The following is a 20,239-nucleotide window of genomic DNA, read 5'->3' as shown; positions in this document are numbered from 1 at the left end:
TCCTGGTGCTGATCAGGATTATAATGATTCTCTTATTATTAGTTTAAAGGCCTTCCTGTGTCATGATAGCACCAAAATTGTCATTGATGCAGTGGAAACAAGACATCAAAGCGTGTCAGCAGCTTCTGTAAAATTGCTGTTTAAAGTCATGGAGTCATTCAGCACAAAAGCACACCCTTCTGCCCAACTGGTCCATGCTGACCAAGGTGCCCATCTAAACTATTTGAGTTTATAAACATGAGGAAACACATCTGCAGGTGCTGGCAATCCAAAGCAACACACACAAAGTGCAGGAGGAACTCAGCAGGCCATGCAGCGTCTGTGGAAAAGAGTAGACAGTGGACGTTTCGGGCTCTTTTCCATAGATACTGCCTGACCTGCTGAGTTCCACCTGCATTTTGTGTGTTTTGCTATTCAAATTTATCTGTGTGTTTTGGCCCATATCCATTTGAACTTTTCGTATCCACCTCTGTTAGGTGTTGTTAATGTAAACACAAGAGTTTTTGCAGATGTGGAAATCAAAAGCAGTACTGAAAATGATAGAAGAACTCAGCAGGTCAGGTGGCATCTATGGAGGGAAATAAACACAATGTTTTGGCTTAAGCATCATCTGTTTATTCCCCTCCAGACGGCGAGACAGTGCCTGACTCGCTGAGTTCAGCATTTCGTTTGTTCTTAATATACTTGCCTTAACTACTTCCGCTGGCAGTCCATTCCAAGTATTAACCACCTTCTGGGTAAAAAAGTTATACCTCAAGTTCCTATTATATCCCCGCCTTACCTTAAACTTGTGCTCTCTTCTTGATTCCCCAACTCTGGGAAAAGACACGTTCACCCTATCTATGGCTTTCATGATTTTCCATACCTCTGTAAGATCACCTCATTCTCCTATGCTCCAGTGAAGAAAAAAGTGCCCAACTAGCTCTGTCCCTTGAGATCTGGCAACAGCTTGTGAATCTCCTCCCTGTTCTTTCCAGCTTGATCGCAACTTTCCTATAGCAGGGCAACTAAAACTGAACACGGTCTTCCCCCAGTGTAGCAGTTACTGCAGTCACTTTACAGCACCAGCAATCGCCGATCGGGTTTCAATTCGCACCGCTGTCTGGAAGGAGTCTGTACGTTCTACTCATGACTGTGTGGGTTTCTTCCAGGTGCTCCAGTTTTCTCCCACGTTCCAAAGATGTAAGGTTTAGGGTTAGTGAGTTGTGGGCATGCTACGTTGGTGCTGGAAGCATGGTGATGCCAGCACAATCCTCACTGATATGATTTGATGCAGAAGATGCATTTCACTGTATGTTTTGATATACATTTCATTGTATGTTTCGATGTGCATTTCACAAACAAAGCTAATCCAGCATCTGGTACATTGCAACATAAGATCCCGACTTCTGTGCTCCATGACCAATGAAAGCCAACGCTCCAATGGTTCTCTTCACCACCCTCTCAAAGATATTCCCTCAGAACTGGAGGAAGGTGGGCAGCTTTATACCTTCACTAATGGCAGTCAGTCAAGTTTTTTCTCTTCCCTTCAGGTTGGTTGAGGGTTCAGAGCACCTTCTCACAGCCTCTCCAAATTAGTGCTATGGGTAGCCACCAGAGAGGGGAATCCTCTGCTCAGAATGAGGGCACATCTGGAAGTGTGTTGTCCCTTGTACATGCTGGTCATGGTGTCAACCTCGACATACACTCAGATCCAAACCGACAACCCTGCAGTCAGAGGAAGAGTGTGGCCCATTTTACTGCAGCAGACTCAGCAGCGAGATTAAAGATTAGCTTTACTGCATATTATCTTTATTTGTCACATGTACGTTGAAAGGTGCAGTTCGAGGATGTACCGGGGCAGCCCACAAGTGCATGTCCACAATTTACTAAGCCTAACCCTTACGACTTTAAAATGTGGTGGGCATTGAACCAGCGTTGCTGGTGCTGTAGAGCGTTACGTTAACCTCTACGGTACCTTGCCGCCTAGATGTGCGAGACAAAGCCTGATATATTCACCCACCATTCACAGGACACTGAATGCTTTTCATTAATTCACCTGCACTTGCTATATCGAATCGCTCTCATCAGCTCAGCATTCTGCCACAGTTTTTGTTCCCCTTCAAGTTTAAAATCACACGTTTGTTAAGATTGATCTCAGAGACAGTTAAAGGGTCTGCACAACTTTGTGGGCTGAATGGCCTGTACTGTGCTGTAATGTGTTTATGTTCTGTGTTCTTCCTCAGCTCCATGGGTGCTCCTGAAGAAGACATCCCTACGTACTCAACCAATAACCGATACTCTGGTCGAGGTGAGAGAATGGGCTATGGTCGCTATGGCAACTCTGCAAGCTATGGTGGTTCATTAGAGAAGAAATTGGAAGAATTTGAAAAGGTATGTTCTGCAGAGGAGATTTATCAGAATGTTGCCTGGATTAAAGAACAAGTCTTACGAGTATAATGCCCTGGTTAAGATTTTTACTGCTAATGCTTTAGGGTATTTCATTTAGTAGCTTTCTGTAGAAGAGCTGTGACATGCTGATAGTGTTTGGGTTTCAGTTAAAGATAAGGGGCTATGATGTTCAACTTGGGAATGTTGTGTCAGCCAATCAGGAATTTGGAATTGGGAGAAGGTTCTAGAGAAAGCTGGACGGAGAGAGATTTGTGAAGGACACTGGTGGGGTTTATGTTCTGTTTGGCGGGAGATAGAGGGGAAGATGGGGAGAGATGGCTGTGGGATTCGATCCAATGGGAAGGCGCCATTGCAAGGAGTGCTTCGCGAGTCGAAGGAGTCCAAGATGGTAAGTTCTGCTGGTGATTGGCGAGAAAATTCGGCACCATGAGTAACAGACACACTCGGCTTTTGGAAGAGATGAGCTCTAGACTAGTTTAATTGTAATGGGGCTTTTTATTTTTTTTCTTTTCCTTTTCCTCTTAATAACTGGTTGATAACGCTGAAATTAGTAAATACATTTTCTTTGTAATTGTATGTGGTGTAGGATGGGTAATTGTTTATGGGCAGTATTTACACAGCATTTGCTCAAATCGGGGTCCAGTTAATCGAAACATCCCAACTTTCCCATTTGGTTGGACTCAAACCATACTGACTCTAGACGTACATTGTTTGAGAAATGTGGCTTTCTCACCACCGAGTCCAGTGGCTGTTAGCAGAGCCAAGTTTCTGTACAAGCCCGGTGAGGGGGTTTCCTGAGGAAAGGCTGAACAAGTTAGGGCTTTTCTCTTTGGAGTGAAGGAGGATGGGGATGACTTGATAGAGATGTACAAGATGATAAGAGGTGCACATCAAGTAGATGGACAAAGACTTTTTCCCAGGGTGTAAATGGGTACTATGAGGGGGCATAACTTTAAGGAGCTTGGAGGAAAGTATAGGACTTTTACACAGAGCGTGGTGGGCATGTGGAATGCGCTGCCAGGGGTGGTGATTGAGGCCGATACATTAGGAGCATTTAAGACGCAATCAGATAATAGAAAAATGTAGGAAGGAAGGGTTAGATCACAGTAGGTTAAAAGATTGGGCACAACATCGTGGGCTGTAGGGCCTGTACTGTGCTGTAGTGTTCTGTGCTGTATGGGGGTGGGGAGGGGAGGCTGAGGGGGAATGAGAGGGGTTTGTTTCACTCTCTGCTCCTCTCTCCTCTTTGTAATGTACTGCCTGCCTGTACTTCCCAAGTTACAAAGCTTCCAGTGCAACCTTCCACCTGGACTTTGCATCTGGAGAGGGAATGACGCTTGGTTCTATATTCCAGTGGTGCTGGGTGGAACTCTTTGGAAGTACATGCAGGAAAAGAAGGCACTGCAGTAACAGATATGTGCAAGTGGAATAAGGAATTATTTCACTGTTTTGAGGCCTAGAGGGGATTTCTGGGGAACCTTTCTCACGAGGAGAGTGGTGAGTACTTGGAGCACGCTGCCAGAGAGAGTGGTGGACACAGCAATGTTTTAAGAAGTGTTTGAATAAACACTTGAATCACCTGGGATTGCAGGGTACCAGTCAAGTCTTGGGAGATGGGATTAGTGTGGATGGGTATGTTGCCGGTGAGCATGGATACCGTGGGCTCAATGGGCTATTTCTACAAGCACAAGAGGGCAACACACAGGCACAAAGTGCTGTAGATGTTCAGCAGGTCAGGCAGCATCTATGGAGGATCTCAGTCTGAAGTGTTGACTCCTTCTTCCTCTCTGTAGGTGCTGCCTGACCTGCTGATTTCCTCCAGCATTCTGTGTGTGTTGGTCTGCCCAGCTCTGTGTTTCTAAGACTCCTTGACTCCCTGGCTCCATATTCAGCTGGGGAGGTTAGATTAATCACTCAACATCACGGTTGATGGGCGATCTCTGTCTCTCAACAGGAACTTGCCAAGGAGAGGCAAGAAAATCAGAAGCTGCTGAAACAGCTACAGGATCGGGACGATCTCATTGGGAAACTGAAGGAAGAAATCGACCTTCTTAACAGAGTAAGAATCACTGGTTAGACCCTAACCATTAGAGGCAGTTCAAGTGGAAGGAATGGAAAGGGGCAAATAAAAATAATAAATCCTTAAAATACGGGAGCAGAATTAGGCCATTTGGCCCATCAAGTCTACTCCCCCGTTCTGTCATGACCGACTTAGTATTCTTTGAGGTTGTGTAATAATTATTTACTGTTCAGCGTCATTCTTCTGCCATCACTTGCAGGGATAAGTGCTAGGAAGGAAGTTAATGAGGAGGGAGAAATAGACAAATGAATCCCTGCCGAAAGAGGAGAATGGGGGGAAGGTGTTGCAAGAGGAAGAAATGCTACACCTGCCGATTCATGTCCTCTCTCACCTCTATTCAGGGCCCCAAAGAATACTTCCAGGTGAAGCAATACATCACCTGTGAATCTGTTGGGGTCCTTCTCCACATTGATGAGACCTGGAGCAGATTGGGAGACCACTTTGTCAAGCTCCATCCACAAAGGGCAGGATTTCCTGATGGGCAACCATTCTAATTCCAATCTCCGTTCCTGTTCCTGTTCCCACATGTTGCTTCTTGGCCTCCCCTACTGTCACGATGAGGTTGGAAGAGCAGCCCATCATATTCCACTGGGTACCCTCCCAAGCTGATGGCATGAACATTGATTTCTCTAACGTCCGGTAATTTCTTCTCCATCCCCTTCCCTCTTCTTCAGTTCCCCACTTTGGCTCCCTCTTACCTCCTCACTTGCCTATCACCTCCCACTGATGCCCCTTCTCCTTCCCTTTCTCCCAAGGTCCACATTCCTCTTATATCAGATTCCATTTTCTCCAGCCCTTTCCCTTTCCCTTTTCCTCTTATCACCTCCCAGCCTCGTACTATAGTCCTCCCCCCAACCCCTTCCCACCAGCCTGGCTTTCTCCCACCAACTCCTTATTCTGGCTTCTTCCATCTTCCTTCTAGTCCTGAGGAAGGGCCTGAAACATCAACTGTTTCTTCATTTCCATAGATGTTGCCTGACCTGCTGAGTTCCTCCAGCATTTTGTGTGCATTACTCTGGAATTCCCACATCTGCAGGATTTGATTAGATTAGATTAGATTAGCTTCACTTGTTACATGTACATCAAAACTCCAGACTCAGTGAAATGCTTCGTTTGCATCAGTGACCAACATAGTCTGAGGATGTGCTGCGGGCAGCCCACAAATGTCACCATGCTTCCAGCACCAACGTAGCATGCCCACAATTTACTAACCCTTACTAGTCTGTACGTCTTTAAAATGTGGGAGGAAACTGGAGCACCCAGAGGAGGCACACACTGTCAAGGGGGGAATGTACAAACTCTTTATAGACTGCGGGGGAATTTAACCCAGGTTGCTAGCACTGGAATAGTCTTATTCCAGTTGCTGTGCTACTGTGCAGCTCAAGAGGGGTGTTGGTTCTGCAGTCTGAAAGTATGAACTGCAAACTTAATAAACTTAATCTACATCCCATCGTGTATCAACCCCATGCGAGAAGTAACATTTAATCTTTCCTAGTAACATCTGCTCAGTTGGAATTATTTGCTCTGTTGAGTCTATTTAATTGGCCACATGACTGGAATTGTGCTCACTTGTCTAGCCTTGTACGCTGTTCACAGACGTTTCTCCCTGACAACAGGATTCCTCCTGAAAGTACGACTGAAAACATTAAATTAACGCTTGCGTGCACCATGTGTTTCAAATGATTAAGAGCAGGTCCAAGGGCTTAGTTCTCCTGAGGAAACTATTTTAGAATGTGTTTGTTCAACAGCCAAGCTGAGTCCTGGAATTTCCAGAGGAGCCTGGAGATCAGGCCTTTTTGATCTTTTGATCACCCTACGCTTGCTCACAGTAATCTCAGTTTGGTTATGCAACAAGCCTAGAGGGAAAAAAATCACCCTTCAGAGCTGCTGAACGGGGAAGGTTTGGGCTGGCAGCTTGTCTTAAAATCAAAGACTTGGACAAGGAGGTCTTCCCTGTTACAGAGTCCTGAAGCACTACAGCACAGAAACAGGCCCTTTAGCCCATTTAGTTCATGCTGAACTGTTATTCTGCCTAGTCCCATTGACACACGCACTTGGACCGTGGCCCTCCATACCCTTCCCATCCGTGTACTTATCCAAATTTCTGTTCCCTTTCTCTAACCTCCAATAATCCCCCCCCACCCACCCACACACGCACATTCCTTCCTCCTCTCTTTCCTTCCCCCATTCTGGTTCCCCTCACACCTCTTCTCTTCTCCTCACCTGCCCATCACCTCCCTCTGGTTCCCCTCCTCCTTCCCTTTCTTGCATGGTCCACTGTCCTCTCCTATCAGATTCCTTCTTCAGCCTTTCATCTCTGTCACCTATCACGTCCCAGCTTCTTGTTTCATCTCCTCTCCCCTGCCCACCCACCTTCCTCCTCACCTGGTCTCACTTATCACCTGCCAGCTTCTATTCCTTCCCCTCCTTCCACCTTCTTATTCTGGCTTCTGCCCCTTCCTTTCTAGTCCTGATGAAGGGTCTTGGCCTGAAACATTGGCTGTTATTCCCCTCCATAGATGCCATCTGACTTGCTGAGTTCCTCCAGCATTTTGTCTGTGCTGCCATTCGACCCGTCTTGTCCCTACTAACTCCTATTAGAGTTTTCCCATCTGTCTTCCTCACTTGTTCCCTGAAACCACCACATTGTCCTGTCTTTAAAACCTCTTCTGTCTCCTCTCAATGGCCCTGACCAACTCAGTTTTGTGCTCCAACCCCACAGCTTGTGAGTTCCTCAACATCTCCAAAGTTTATCCTCATCTGCCCTTTGTGTCTTTTGTCTGATATTTTAAAACAGTGCCCCCAGCACATCTTTAGGGTGGTACGATCATGTAGCGATTAGTTGAATATTTTATGGTGCATGCTCTCCCCATGACTGCATGGGTTTCCTCCCAATACTCTGGTTTCCTCCCACATTCCAAAGACGTACGGGTTATTGTTCCCAAGTTGTGGCCATGCTGTGTTGGCGTGGTGACACTCGTGGGCTGCTCCCAGCACATCCTCATACCATGTTGGTCATTGACACAAACAACGTACGTATTTCACTGCGTGTTTCGATGGCGTGTGACAAATAAAGCTAATAATGATCTCAGTCTTGGGTTGTGTTGGTTGTTAATGCAAGTGACACATTTCACTGTTTGTTTCGATGTAAAGGAAAGGTACGTCGCATCCGGAGTTTCTCCGGTTAGCGGACGATTTCCCTCCACGCCTCTCTGACGTAGTGGGGAACCGCGTACGAGGCAAGTTGCAGCAGTGGTTTGCCTTTGCCTTCTGCCGGGTGAGTTTCCAAAGAGATCACCAGCTGGTAACCCAGCACGGAGTTACGTCCCGACGTCCGACACTGATGCCACTACGCCACCAGCTGGGTCTGTTTCGATGTACATGTGATAAATAAATGAATCTGAATTTATTCCCCAGCCAAGCAACAAAGAGATCCGTGAGATCTGGGGAAAGTGGGAATAGTGATTGATAAAAGAGAGCTTTATATGTCACATGCACATCGAAACATACTGTGAAATCCATCTTTTGCGTCAGTGACCAACACCGTCTGAAATGTGTGCTGGGGGCAGCCTGCAACTCGCGCCACGCTTCAGGCACCAACGTGACATGCCCACAACTTACTAATCTTAACCTGTATGCTTTTGGAATGTGGGAGGAAACAGGAGCTTCCAGAGTCACATGGAGAACGTGCAAACTCTTTACAGACAGCGGCAGGAATTGAAATGCTAGCGCTAACCACTAGGAGGAGGTGACAGGGAGCTGCAGGTGGTGGGATCTGGTAGGTGCCTGGCCCTCTGGGTTCCTCCAGCATCTTGCAAGTTGCTCCAGATTTCAAGCATCTGCAGCCTTTTGTAAGTCCACCCTGACTAGTGTTCTTCCTGTTCCAACAAGATGTGTGCAGGCTCAGTCACTTGTTGTATTCAAACGAGACAGTAATACGTTACCAAATATGAAAAGAACCTTCGATCATACAAAATGCAGAGGGGTTATCGCTAGGATAAATGCCAGTAGGCTTATTCCATCAAGGTTGGATGAGACTAAAACCAAAGATCATAGGTTAAGGGTGAAAGGTGAACTATTTAAGGGGAACCTGAAGGGGAGCGTCTTCACTCAGAGAGTGGTGGGAGTGTGGAATGAGCTGCCAGTGGATGTGGTGGATGCAGGTTTGCTTGCACCATTTAAGTGGAGTTTAGGTAAGTGCATTGATGGAAGGGGTATGGAGGGCTGTGGTCCAAGTGTAGGCCAATGGGACGAGGCAGATTAATAGTTTGGTGTGGACTCGATGGCCTAAAGGACCTGTTTCCGTGCTATAGTGTTCTATGATTCTATAAATCAGGGTACATGGGTGAGGGTTGAGCAGAGGAGGGCCTGAGTTGGCCTGTATCTGCTTGACCTGTCAATTAAACCTAACAGAGTGGCACAGGAGGTAGAGCCTCTGCCTCACAGCTCTGGAGACCAGAGTTAATCCTGGCCCTGGCCACTGTCTTTGTGGAGTTTGCAAGTTCTCCCCATGACCATGTGGTTTTCCTCTGGTTACTCCGGTTTCTTCCCACCTCTCAAAGACATGCGGGTTGATTGGCCACTGTAAATCTCCTCCAGTATGTGGGTGCTTGATATGTGGCTGAATGATGAAGTCTGGGAGCCTTTCTCCTTCTGCTCTTTGCCCTGATTAATAAACTCATAAAGATAAAAGATGCTGGAAATCTGGAGCAGCTCACAGAAAATGAGGAACTCAGCAGGTCAGGCAGCCTCTATGGGGAATATGTAGTCAGGCTTGAAACATTGACTGTCTGTTCTTCTCCACTGATGCTGCCTGACCTGCTGAGTTCCTCCAGCATTTTGTGTGTGTTAACACAAGCTCATGCTGCCTTTGTTTCCCGTTCAAGGATTTGGATGAAATTGAAGACGAGAATGACCAGCTGAAGCAAGAAAACAAGACACTGCTGAAAGTAGTCGGCCAGCTCACCAGGTAGAAGCTTGCCTTCTCCTACAGCACACCACTCCGTGTCAGTCTGACTGATAACATTGCCTTCCTGGACTGCGCTTTGCAAGCGAAACACAAGGGCCAGACTGTGAACGAGAATGCCCAAGTTCACACCACCCCTCAGTTGAGAATATTACACACCTTTTCAAAGTCCTCTATCACATACAGATGTACCGCATCGGGCTCCATTGACCTTCTGTAGAACCTGCTGGATTAAATAAAATTCCCGATGTATTTCCTTAGACAACCTGCAAGAACCTCTGTTGCAGAGCCGTTTATGAGCAGATCGACAGGTTGAATCATGGCTGCTGTCTTGTTATCCACGCAGTACAAGTCCAGTTCACCACATCTGCTATGTTCAAACATCACAAGAGGAGCATACGTGTCAAAGCTGCAAATGGTTTCAAGAAGTGAGATTTCACTGCTGCAAGCAAGCCCTCACTTTAAGATGTGGCTAAAGCTTCAAACCGTACAACTTCTACGTGCACAATATTTTCTCAGCTCATCTATTCAAAACTTTGTTAAAATGTACTTTGCTCGAGAGCCTTGAAAGGCATTGATCCTGTAGTATCAGTCTCGTGCTTAATCTGTGACACGGAAGTGTAGAACTTCTCCTTCAAAATTCATTCCATTTCAACAATTAAAAGAAGTTTGGTAGGTGCATTGATGGGAGGGATATTGAGAGCTATGTTCCTGGTGCTGGTCAATGGGACAAGGGAGGATAACAGTTGGTATGGACAAGATGGGCCAAAGAGCCTGTTTTTTATGCTGTAGTCCTCTCTGATTGGGTAAAAGTTGCAACATAAACAGCAGGAGGAGCCATTCAGCCTTTTGAGCTTGTTCTATTATACATTAAGAATGTAGTTGACCTGACCCACATCTTGACTTCCCTCCTTGATCCCAGCAACCATTGATTTCCCCGCCAATCCTCCGTGGCCCTGAGCACACCTAAGGAAATCAGAGGAGTAGCCCGCTCTGTCCCGCCATTCCATATGATTATGGCTGATCTGCCATAGGCCGCGTCTCCTCTCCTGTTCCTGTTTCCCATTGCCTTAATCCCCTGGTACAACATGGAACAGTACTGGGCAGGAACAGGCCACAATGTTGTCCTCAGTACTTAGACTAAAAACACTAATCCTTTCTGCCTGCACAAGGTTCATGTCCTTCCATTCTCCGCGCATTCACGTGCCTAAGTATCCTTTAACACCTCTATCATATCTGCCTCCACCACCACCCCAATGCAGACACCCACCACTCTCGCTGTAGAACATCGTCTATGAAATTACTGCCTCTCCCCTCCCCTCTAGTACTGAACTTTGAATTTTCCCCCTCTTAGATATCCTCTAGTATTAAACATTTCAACCCCGGGGGAAAAGATTTCGGCTGCCTGCACAATCTACACCTCTCACAATTTTATAAACTTCTACAGGTCTTTACTTGACCTCCACTTCTCCAGAGAAAACAACCCTTGAAGTCTTTCAAATATTTATCTGCCTCCACTTTAAATTCCCCCAATCTTTTAGCCTCCACATCTTCAGGCGGAGAATTCCATGGATGGTGCAGACTCCATATTTCAAGGATTCGCACATTCTCTGAGGATTGGAGGGGCGGTGGGGGGGGGGTGGTGGTGGAAGAAAACCCAAACTGCTGGAGGAATTAAGTGGGTCAGGCAGCATCCGTGGAGGTAAGACGTTCTTCTGACTCTCAGTGTCTGAGAAGAACTTTGTCTCAAGCAGTATGCCTTCATTCTGACACCATGGCCCCTAGTTTTATAAGGGAATAGACCTCTCAGTTAATTGCCCTCAGAATCTTGTGTGTTTCCATGGGTTCATCTCTTAAAGCCTAAGTGTAGGCCCCACTTGCTCAATCTTACCTCATGAGCTCATCCCAGGATTCAGTGAACTGTTGATCACAATCAGGTTTATTATCACTGTCATATATGATATGAATTTTGTTGCTTTACAGCGATAAAGTGCAAAAATAACTAAATATTGCAAAAAAAAAAGGAATACTGAGATATTCCTGAACCGTTGAGAAATCTGATGGCGAAGGGGAAGAAGTTGTTTCTGAGTTGTTCAGCGCGTGTTTTCAGGCTCCTGTGCCCTGCACCCTGATGGTAGTAATGTGAGAAGGGCATCTCCTGTGTGCCGAAGGTCCCTGATGGTGGATGCCAGCGCCTTGAGGCATCACCTCGTGGAGATGTCCTCGATGGTGCAGAGGGTTGTGCCCGTGATGGAGCTGGGTGAGACTACAACCCAGTGCAGCCTCTTTCATTCCTGTGCATGGGAGCCTCCGTCCCAGATGGTGATGCAACCAGATAGGATGCTTTCCACCATACATCTTTAGAAATTTTCCAGAGTCTTTGGTGACGTACTAAATCTACCAAGACTCTTTATGAAGTAGAGCCACTGGTGTGCCCATTACATCAATGTGTTGGGCCCAGGATAGATCCTCTGAGATGCTGACACCCAAAAAGTTGAAACTGCTCAGCCTTGCCACCACTGCCTCTCATTGAGGACTGGTGCTGGTTCTCCTGACTTCCCCTTCGTGAGGTCCACAGTCAGTTCCTCCGTCTTATTGATGATGAGTACAGGACAGCTGTGATACCACTCAATCAGCCAATCTATCACCGTTGGAGATTCTGCAAACACCAGTGGTGTCATCTATGAATTTTTAGCCACACAGTCATAATTGTAGAGAAAGTAGATTAGTGGGCTAAGCATGCATCGTTGCTGAATGTCAGCGAGGAGGAGATGTTATCCCTGATCTGTATTGTCTGAGGTCTCCAAATGAGGAAGTCCTGGTCTTTTCCACCTTTCCTTACCCTGGGTTGTGGAAGCTAACTTCAACAGTCAGCTCGTAGGTTTCCAGATGACTTCAGAGAGTTAATGAACTGTTGTTTTGTCACTGTGTTGTGAGACTGTTTTACTGGTCATAGATGCAGGGTGGACGCAGCCTGCTGTGTTGTCAGTGCAATAAACTGGCATTGTCACTAGGTGTGAAATGCACTGTGTGAGCCTCTCCCTCTTCCCCTCCCACTGAGACTCCCGTCTCCCAGTCCCATCTGACTGCATATATACAACCAATCAAAATAACTTTCCTCCAGGCCGCGGTGCACCCACAAAACATATTTCACACAACACCTAAACCGAAATATTACCATATACAAGTTAATAAAATATAATTCAATGTGCATGTAGTGTGTGGTACAGGTAAACAAACAGTAAGCAGCTCAGTGTTTTGGTGACGAGACTTTGGTGGTGGCAGGGTATTCATTAGTCTCACAGCCCCGGGGAAGGAGCTTTTACCCAGTCCTGATGCTTCTGGACATCCTTCCTGAAGGTAGTGGGTCAAAGAGATTGTGTCTCTCTCTCATACACACTCTGAATCAAGCTCAGACCTTTGAATTTATGCTTCACAGTTTTTTTCTCGCTAATCATTAAAAAATAAAAAAATCTGCAACATGGTGCACAAGGAGGCAGACAGTACACTACTGCCTATTGGGAATGACTCAATAAAGACCATGTTGTTCAAATGTTATTACATAAACATTACAGCACAATACAGGCCCTTCGGCCCACAATGTTGTGCTGACCTTTTAACCTACTGTAACGTCAATCTAACCCTTCTCCCCTACATAACCCTCCAATTTTCTATCATCCTCAGAGTTTTTTTATATATCTGCCTCTACCACCACCCCTGGCAGGGCATTCCATATACCCACCACTCTCGGTGTAAAAAAAAAACCTACCCCTGACATCCCTGCTATACTTCCCTCCAATCACCTTAAAAATATGCCCTTCCACCCTGGCTCTCCGCTCGATCTAGGCTTATATTTATCATACTTTTGCCTGTTTGAACACCATCATATTCTTAATCGTTTTCATTTCTTGCATTGCGTTTTCTGTTTGATTGAAGAAACAATCAGTGTGATGGAATCAATTTCAAATAGATTTGGTGTGGATTAGTTCTCTGTCGTTCTTCTTCTTAAGCCCATCACCACTACTGGGGCAGAGGCTGCCGATGGCAGCTCATCAGAGCCCTCTGTCTTGGGCCAGTCTGGGCAAAGATCCTTCCTCTCCCAGGGATGCGGTCTTCGGAGCTCTTGTTGGTGTTTCTCTAGCTCTTTTTTTTTATGGGATGGGGTTGCTAATCCCATGCCCATCCCTCCCCCTTTCACAGCCAGGCTTGGGACCGTCCGTGGCAGAGTTTTCTCTGTGGCTGGTGTGTGCTTAACCAGCGATGCGGGTCACTGAATTCAGCCTCTGGACTTTGGTACAGTCGAACTAGATTATGGAGGTGGGACCTATAAATTGAATGGAATAACATAATCTAGTGAGGGCAGCTGAACAAAGGGCACACTTCTGTCTTCACGACACTTAGAATATTCATAACTATAAATCACGTTTGGTGTTAGTCAGCTTGCAGCGCATCAAGATTACAGCAGAAAATGTAAAAAAAAAGTCTTTTCAATGAATCCACTTAAAAATATTAAAAAGCCTGGAGCTTTGAACTTTACAGAGGCCAGCATACATAAGAAATGAGTTCTGACTGTTGCTAATTCTTGTGACTTCTGACATGCATTTGATTTCCTTCTAGGTTAGATTAGTGCATCAGGAAGAATGGTACATTGTAAAACTGTGCTGTTGCAGATAGATTTATGCAAAATAAACTGACGCATGTCACAACTAAAACTTGTTCTGCTCTTGGTTTTATTTCCTTCAAACTGAAGTCAATGATGAGTTTATTGTCACGTGCACAATTCCATGTGTGCACAGGTGTAATGAAAAACTTACTTTCCACAGCATTGCAGGTACAGAGAATCAGATAAGCAACATTCACAAATAAAATATAAACAAATTATACACAAATTAGCATTTACAAGATAGAACATAATTGGAACAAAAACGACCATTTCAGTGCAAAGTGATAATAGTGTTAAACTTTTGCCGACTGGTTCAAAATAAATGAATGGTGTGGGACTTGAGGCTCTGTATCTCCAGCCTGACGGTAGCTGCGAGAAGATGGCATAGCCCAAATGGTGAGACTCTTGATGATGAATGTTGCCTTCATAAGGCAGCACCTCCTGTAGATACTACCAATGGTGGGGAGGGATGTTTCCAGAGAGTGGGCATTCTCTGGAGCTTCCTGTACATTCAATTTGCTATACCAGACCAGGATATTTTCTACAGTTCATTTGTAGAAGCTTGGTCAAGTGTTCATTGACATCCAAACAACACACACAAACTGCTGGAGGAACTCACAGGCCAGGCAGCATCTATGGAAAAGAGTACAGTTGATGTTTTGGGCTGAGAGCCTTCAGCAGGACTGGAGAATAAAAAGATGAGTTAAAAGTTGGGGGGAGATGAGGGAGAAACATAAGGTGACGGGTAAAACCAGGAGCTGGAGGGGAGAAGTAAAGAGCTGAGAAGTTGATTGGTGAAAGAGGTACTGGGCTGCAGAAGGGGGAATCTAATAGGAGAGGACAGAAGGCCATGGGAGAAAAGAAAAAGGGGGAGGAGCACCAGAGGGAGATAATGGTCAGGGAGGGAGATACGGTGAGAGACAGAAAAGGGGATGGGGAATGCTGGGGGAGGGGTGTTGGCATTACTGGAAGTTCGAGAAATCGATGTTCATGCTACCCAGTTTGGAGGCTACCCAGATGGAATATAAGATGTTCTTCCAACCTGAGTGTGGCCTCATCATGACAGTAGAGGAGGTGATGGACTGACATGTTGGAATGGGAATGAGAATTGGAATTAAAATATGTAGACACTAGGAGATGCCGCTTTTTCTAGCAGACGGAGCGTAGGTGCTCGGCGAAGTGATGTCCCAATCTACGTTGGGTCTCACTGATATAGAGGAGGCCACACCAGGAGTTCTGGATACAGTACTGTATATAACCCCAACAGATTCACAGGTGAAGTGTCACTTCACCTGGAAGGACTGTTTGGGGCCCTGAATGGTAGTGAGGGAGGAAGTGTAGGGCAACTGTAGCATTTGTTCAGCTTGCAAGGATAAGTGCCAGGAGGGAGATCAGTGGGAGGGACAAATGGACGAGGGAGTCACATTGGGAGCAATCCCTGCGGAAAGCAGAAAGTGGAGGGGGGGCGGGGAGGAAGGATGTTCTCGGTGGTGGATCCAGTTGGAGGTGATGGAAGTTTTGGAGAATTACATGTTGGATGTGGAGGCTGGTGGGGTGATAGGTGAGGACAAGAGGAATCCTACCCCTAGTGCAGTGGTGGGAGGATAGAATGAGAGCATATGCGCTTGAAATGTAAGAGATGCGGTTGAGGGCAGTGTTGATGGTGGAGGAAGGGAAGCCCTTTTCTTTGAAGAAGGATGACATCCCCTCCACCACCATTCAGGGCCCCAAACGGTCCTTCCAGGGGAGGTGATGCTTCATCAGTGAGTCTGTTGGGCTCATATACAGTGTTCCTGGTGTGGCCTCCTGTGTATCAGTAAGACCCGACATAGATTGGGAGACCACCTCACCGAGCACCTACGCTTTGTCCACCAGAAAAAGCAGGATCTCCCAGTGGCCACCCATTTTAATTCCCCTTCCCATTCACATTCCAATATGTCAGTCCACGGCCTCCTCTACTGTTGTGATGAGGTCACACTCAAGTTGGAGGAACAATAACTTACATTCTGTCTGGGTAGCCTCCAACTTGATGGCAGAAACATCCATTTCTTGAACTTCTGGTATTTCCCCCCTCCACCTCTCCTTCACTGTTCCCTGTCTCCTTTTCCCTCTCTTACCTTATCTCCTTGCCTGCCCATTGCCTTCACCTGGTGCTCCTCCCCATGTTTCTTTCTTCCATGGCCTTCTGTCCTCTCATATTAGATTCCCCCTTCTCCAGCTCTGTATCTCTTTCACCAATCAACTTCCCAGCTCTTTACCCCTCCAGCTCCCGGTTTCACCCGTCACCTTGTGTTTCTCCCTCATCTCCCCCCATCTTTTAACTCCCACTCCTTTTTTTTCTCCAGTCCTGCTGAAGGGTCTCGGCCCAAAATGTAACTCTGGAGGGAGCAAAGGATGTTGGGAAGGGTGAGGGTAGAGCACCGAGGAAGGGTGTGGGAGAAGTGGCAGAGAAGTGGTGCCAGGGGCAGGGGATGGCACGGGTGCAGACACACCCAGCCCTGAGACACCAGGCAAGGCATTTGATTCCAAGCAATTGGTTTATTGATATTACAGAATGTCTCTCTGGTGCTTCCCACTCCCTCACCTCTCCCTTCCCCTTTTCCCAACCATGATTCCCCTCTCCCTGCCCCCTTCCCAATCTCAGTCCACGATAGAGACCCATATCAGAATCAGGTTTATCATCACTCACACATATTATGAAATTTGTTTTTTTTTGTGACAGCAGTACAGTGCAACACATAAAATTACTACAGTGTCGTGCAAAAGTCTTAGACACCCTAGCTATATATACAGTATGTGCCCAAGACTTTTTCACAATACTGTAGATGGTAAGAAAAAATATTTTTCCCATGGTCAAGGGTGTTTATGACAACAGGGCAGAGGTTTAGTGTGAGATGAGATTTTGGCTCCACATAAGACACAGGAGCAGAATTAGGCCATTCAGCTCAAGTCTGCTTTGCTATTCGATCATGGCTGATTACTTGTCCTTCAACTCCATTCTCCTGCCTTCTCCCCATAACATTTGATGCCCATACTAACCCAGAACTTATCAACCTCCATTTTAACTATAACCAATGACTTGGCTTTCACAGCTGTCTATGGCAATGAATTCCACAGATTCACATCCTCTGTTTGAAGAATGTTCAAAGTAAATATATGCCAGCATACACAACCATAAGATCTGCTTTCTTGTGGGCATTCTCAGTAAATGTAAATAAACATAATAAAATTAATGAAAGACCGCACCAACAGGGTGAACCGCCCGTGTGCAAAAGACAACAAACTGCAAATGCCAAAGAGAAAGGAAGAAATAATAATTAATAAATTTGCTGTGAATATTGAGAACATGAGATGAAGAGTCCTTGAAAGTGAGTCTGTAGGTTTTGAGCACAGTTCAGTGATGGGGCTAGTGAAGTTATCCACTCTCGGTCAACAGCCCGATGGCTGAGGGGTAATAACTGTTCCTGAACCTGGTGGTGAGGGTCCTGAGGCTCCTGTACCTCCTTCCTGATGGCAGCAATGAGGAGAGAGCGTGGCCTGGTGAGGGTCCTTGATGATGGATGCTGCTTTCCTGCGACAGGACTCCATGTAGATGTGCTCAATAGTGGGGAGGGCTTTACCCGTGATGGACTGGGCCGTAACCAACACTTTTTGTAGGATTTTCCATTCAAGGGCAATGGTGTTTTCAACAAGCTGTGATGTAACCAGACAATATACTCTCCACTACACATCTATAGAATTTTGTCTAAGTATTATATGTAATGCAAATCTCTACAAACTGCTAAGGAAGTTGAGGTGCTCCTGTGCTATCTTCATAATTGCACTTGCCTACTGAGCCCAGGACAGATCCTCTGAAATAATGACACTGAGGAATTTACCATCTCCACCTCTGATTCCCCAGTGAGGACTGGCTCGTGGACCTCTGGTTTCCTCCTCCTGAAGTCAATCATCAGCTCCTTGATTTTGCTAATATTGAGTAAGAGGTTGTTGTTGTGGCACCACTGAGCCAGATTTTCAATCTCCCTCCTATATGCTGATTTATCACCACCTTTGATTTGTGTCATCCACAAACTTAAATATGACACTGGGGCTGTGGTTGGCCTCACAGTCACAAGTGTAAAGCGAGTAGAGCAGGGGCTAAACACACAGCCTTGTGGTGAACCTGTGCTGATGGAGATCATAAGACCATAACACCATAAGACAAAGGAGCAGAAGTCGGCCATTCGGCACATCGAGTCTGCTCCGCCATTTTATCATGAGCTGATCCATTCTCCCATTTAGTCCACTCCCCCGCCTTCTCACCATAACCTTTGATGCCCTGGCTACTCAGATACCTATCAATCTCTGCCTTAAATACACCCAATGACTTGGCCTCCATTGCTGCCTGTGGTAACAAATTCCATAGATTCACCACCCTCTGACAAAAAAAATGTCTTCACATTTCTGTTCTGAATGGGCGCCCTTCAATCCTTAAGTCATGCCTTCTCGCAGTAGACTCCCCCATCATGGGAAAGATCATGGAGGAGATGTTGTTGCCAATTTGAACTGGTTGGGTTCTACAAGTGAGGACACTGAAGATCCAATTGCACAAGGAGGTATTGATGCCCGGGTCTTGAAGCTTATTGATTAGTTTTGAGGGGGTTATAGTATTAAATGCCGCGCTGTGGTCAGTGCAGACCGTCCTGATGTATGCATTTTAGCTGTGTTCCAGTGTTGAGTGAAGAGCCAATGACACATTGTCTTTGTGGACCTGTTATGTCCGTAGGCAATTTGTTGTGGATCCAAGTTGCTTCTCAGGCAGGAGTTGATGTGTTTCATCACCAACTCAAAGCACTTCATCACTGTGGATGTAAGTGCTACTGGATGATAGTCACTGAGGCAGGTTTCCGCGTTCTTCTTAGGCACAGGTACAAATGAAGTCTGCTTGCAGCAGGTGCGTACCTCAGACCGCTGAAGTGAGAGGATAAAGATCTCAGTGAATACTCTGGCCATTTGAACAGCACAGGTCTTTAGTACTTGGCCAGGTTTGCAGTCTGGGCTCGATGCTTTCCGTGGATTCACCCTCCTGAAGGCAGCTTGTACATTAGCCTCAGAAACTGAGATCACAGAGCTGGAGACTATGGGAGTTCTTCCTTATTTCTGTCCTAAAAGAACATTCTTCTATTCTGAGGTTTTACCCTCTGGCCCTAGACTCTCCCACTATTGGAAGCACCTTCTCCATCTAAGTCTTTCAACATTTGATAGGTTTCAATGAGACCCCCTTCCTTTATCTAAACTCCATTGAGTTGAGGCTCAGAGCCATCAAGTGCTCCTCATAATTTAACTCTTTCATTCCTGGGATCATCCTGATGAACCTCATCCAGAGCCTCTCCAATTACTCCAAATGTGCTCCTATCAACGCCTTATAAAGCTTCAACATTACATCTTTTCTTCTATAGTCTAGTCCTTTTGAAGTGAATGCTACCATTGCATTTGCCTTCCTCACCACTGACTCAACCTGCAAACTCCCTTTGCACCTTACATTTTTCAATTTTCTCCCTGCTCAGAAAATGGTCTGTGCTTTTATTCCTTCTACCAAAGTGCATGACCATGCACTTCCCGACACTGGACCTAGACAGTGTGGACGCGGAGATGATGTTTCTTATAGTAGGGGAGTATAAGACCAGAGGGCAAAGTTTCAGAACAGAAGGGAACCCCTTTAGAACAGAAATGAGGAGGAATTTCTTTAGCTAGAGGGTGGTGAATCTGTGAAACTCATTGCCTCAGGTGATTGTGGAGGCCAAGTTGTTGGGCATATTTAAGAGGGAGGTTGATAGGTTCTTGATTAGTCAAGAGTGAAAGGTTATGAGGAGAAGGCAAGAGAATGGAGTTGAGAGCGAAATGCAACAGCCATGATGGAATGATGGTGCCGGCTTGTTGGGCCGAATAGCCTAATTCAGCTCCTATATCTTATGGTCGAAGCAAGAATTTGATAGGAGGCAAGAGTAGACCATGGGAGTAAAGGAAGGAGGAGGGGCACCAGAGGGAGGTGATGGGTAGGTGAGTACTAAGATTCACTGTTGCCAAGTGTGTATCATTGGAATCTTCCTGATAATACATGGATCTTGGAATGTGACTGCTTCAATTGACTTTGAAGATA

General features: G+C 46.0%; 1 protein-coding gene across 3 annotated transcripts in view; it reads left to right on the top strand.

Annotated features, from left to right (window-relative positions):
* Nucleotides 1-14,138, top strand: part of pawr (PRKC, apoptosis, WT1, regulator) — a 181,467-nt gene extending 167,329 nt beyond the window's left edge. For 2 of the 3 annotated variants that reach the window (XM_063058425.1, XM_063058424.1), the window contains exons 5-7: nt 2,226-2,373; nt 4,346-4,450; nt 9,358-14,138. In XM_063058425.1, the coding sequence (XP_062914495.1) occupies nt 2,226-2,373; nt 4,346-4,450; nt 9,358-9,444 (340 nt within the window). In that variant the 3' untranslated portion in view covers nt 9,445-14,138. Of the gene's footprint in view, nt 1-2,225; nt 2,374-4,345; nt 4,451-7,624; nt 9,107-9,357 lie in introns of those variants that run through there. The other variant, XM_063058426.1, reaches the window with a different exon arrangement.
* Nucleotides 14,139-20,239: the final 6,101 nt, after the last annotated feature.

Source organism: Mobula hypostoma, chromosome 9 (assembly GCF_963921235.1).
Source record: "Mobula hypostoma chromosome 9, sMobHyp1.1, whole genome shotgun sequence".
Lineage (NCBI taxonomy): Eukaryota > Metazoa > Chordata > Chondrichthyes > Myliobatiformes > Myliobatidae > Mobula > Mobula hypostoma.
Note: the sequence above shows the minus strand (reverse complement) of the source record. Positions and strands in the feature narration are given on the sequence as shown.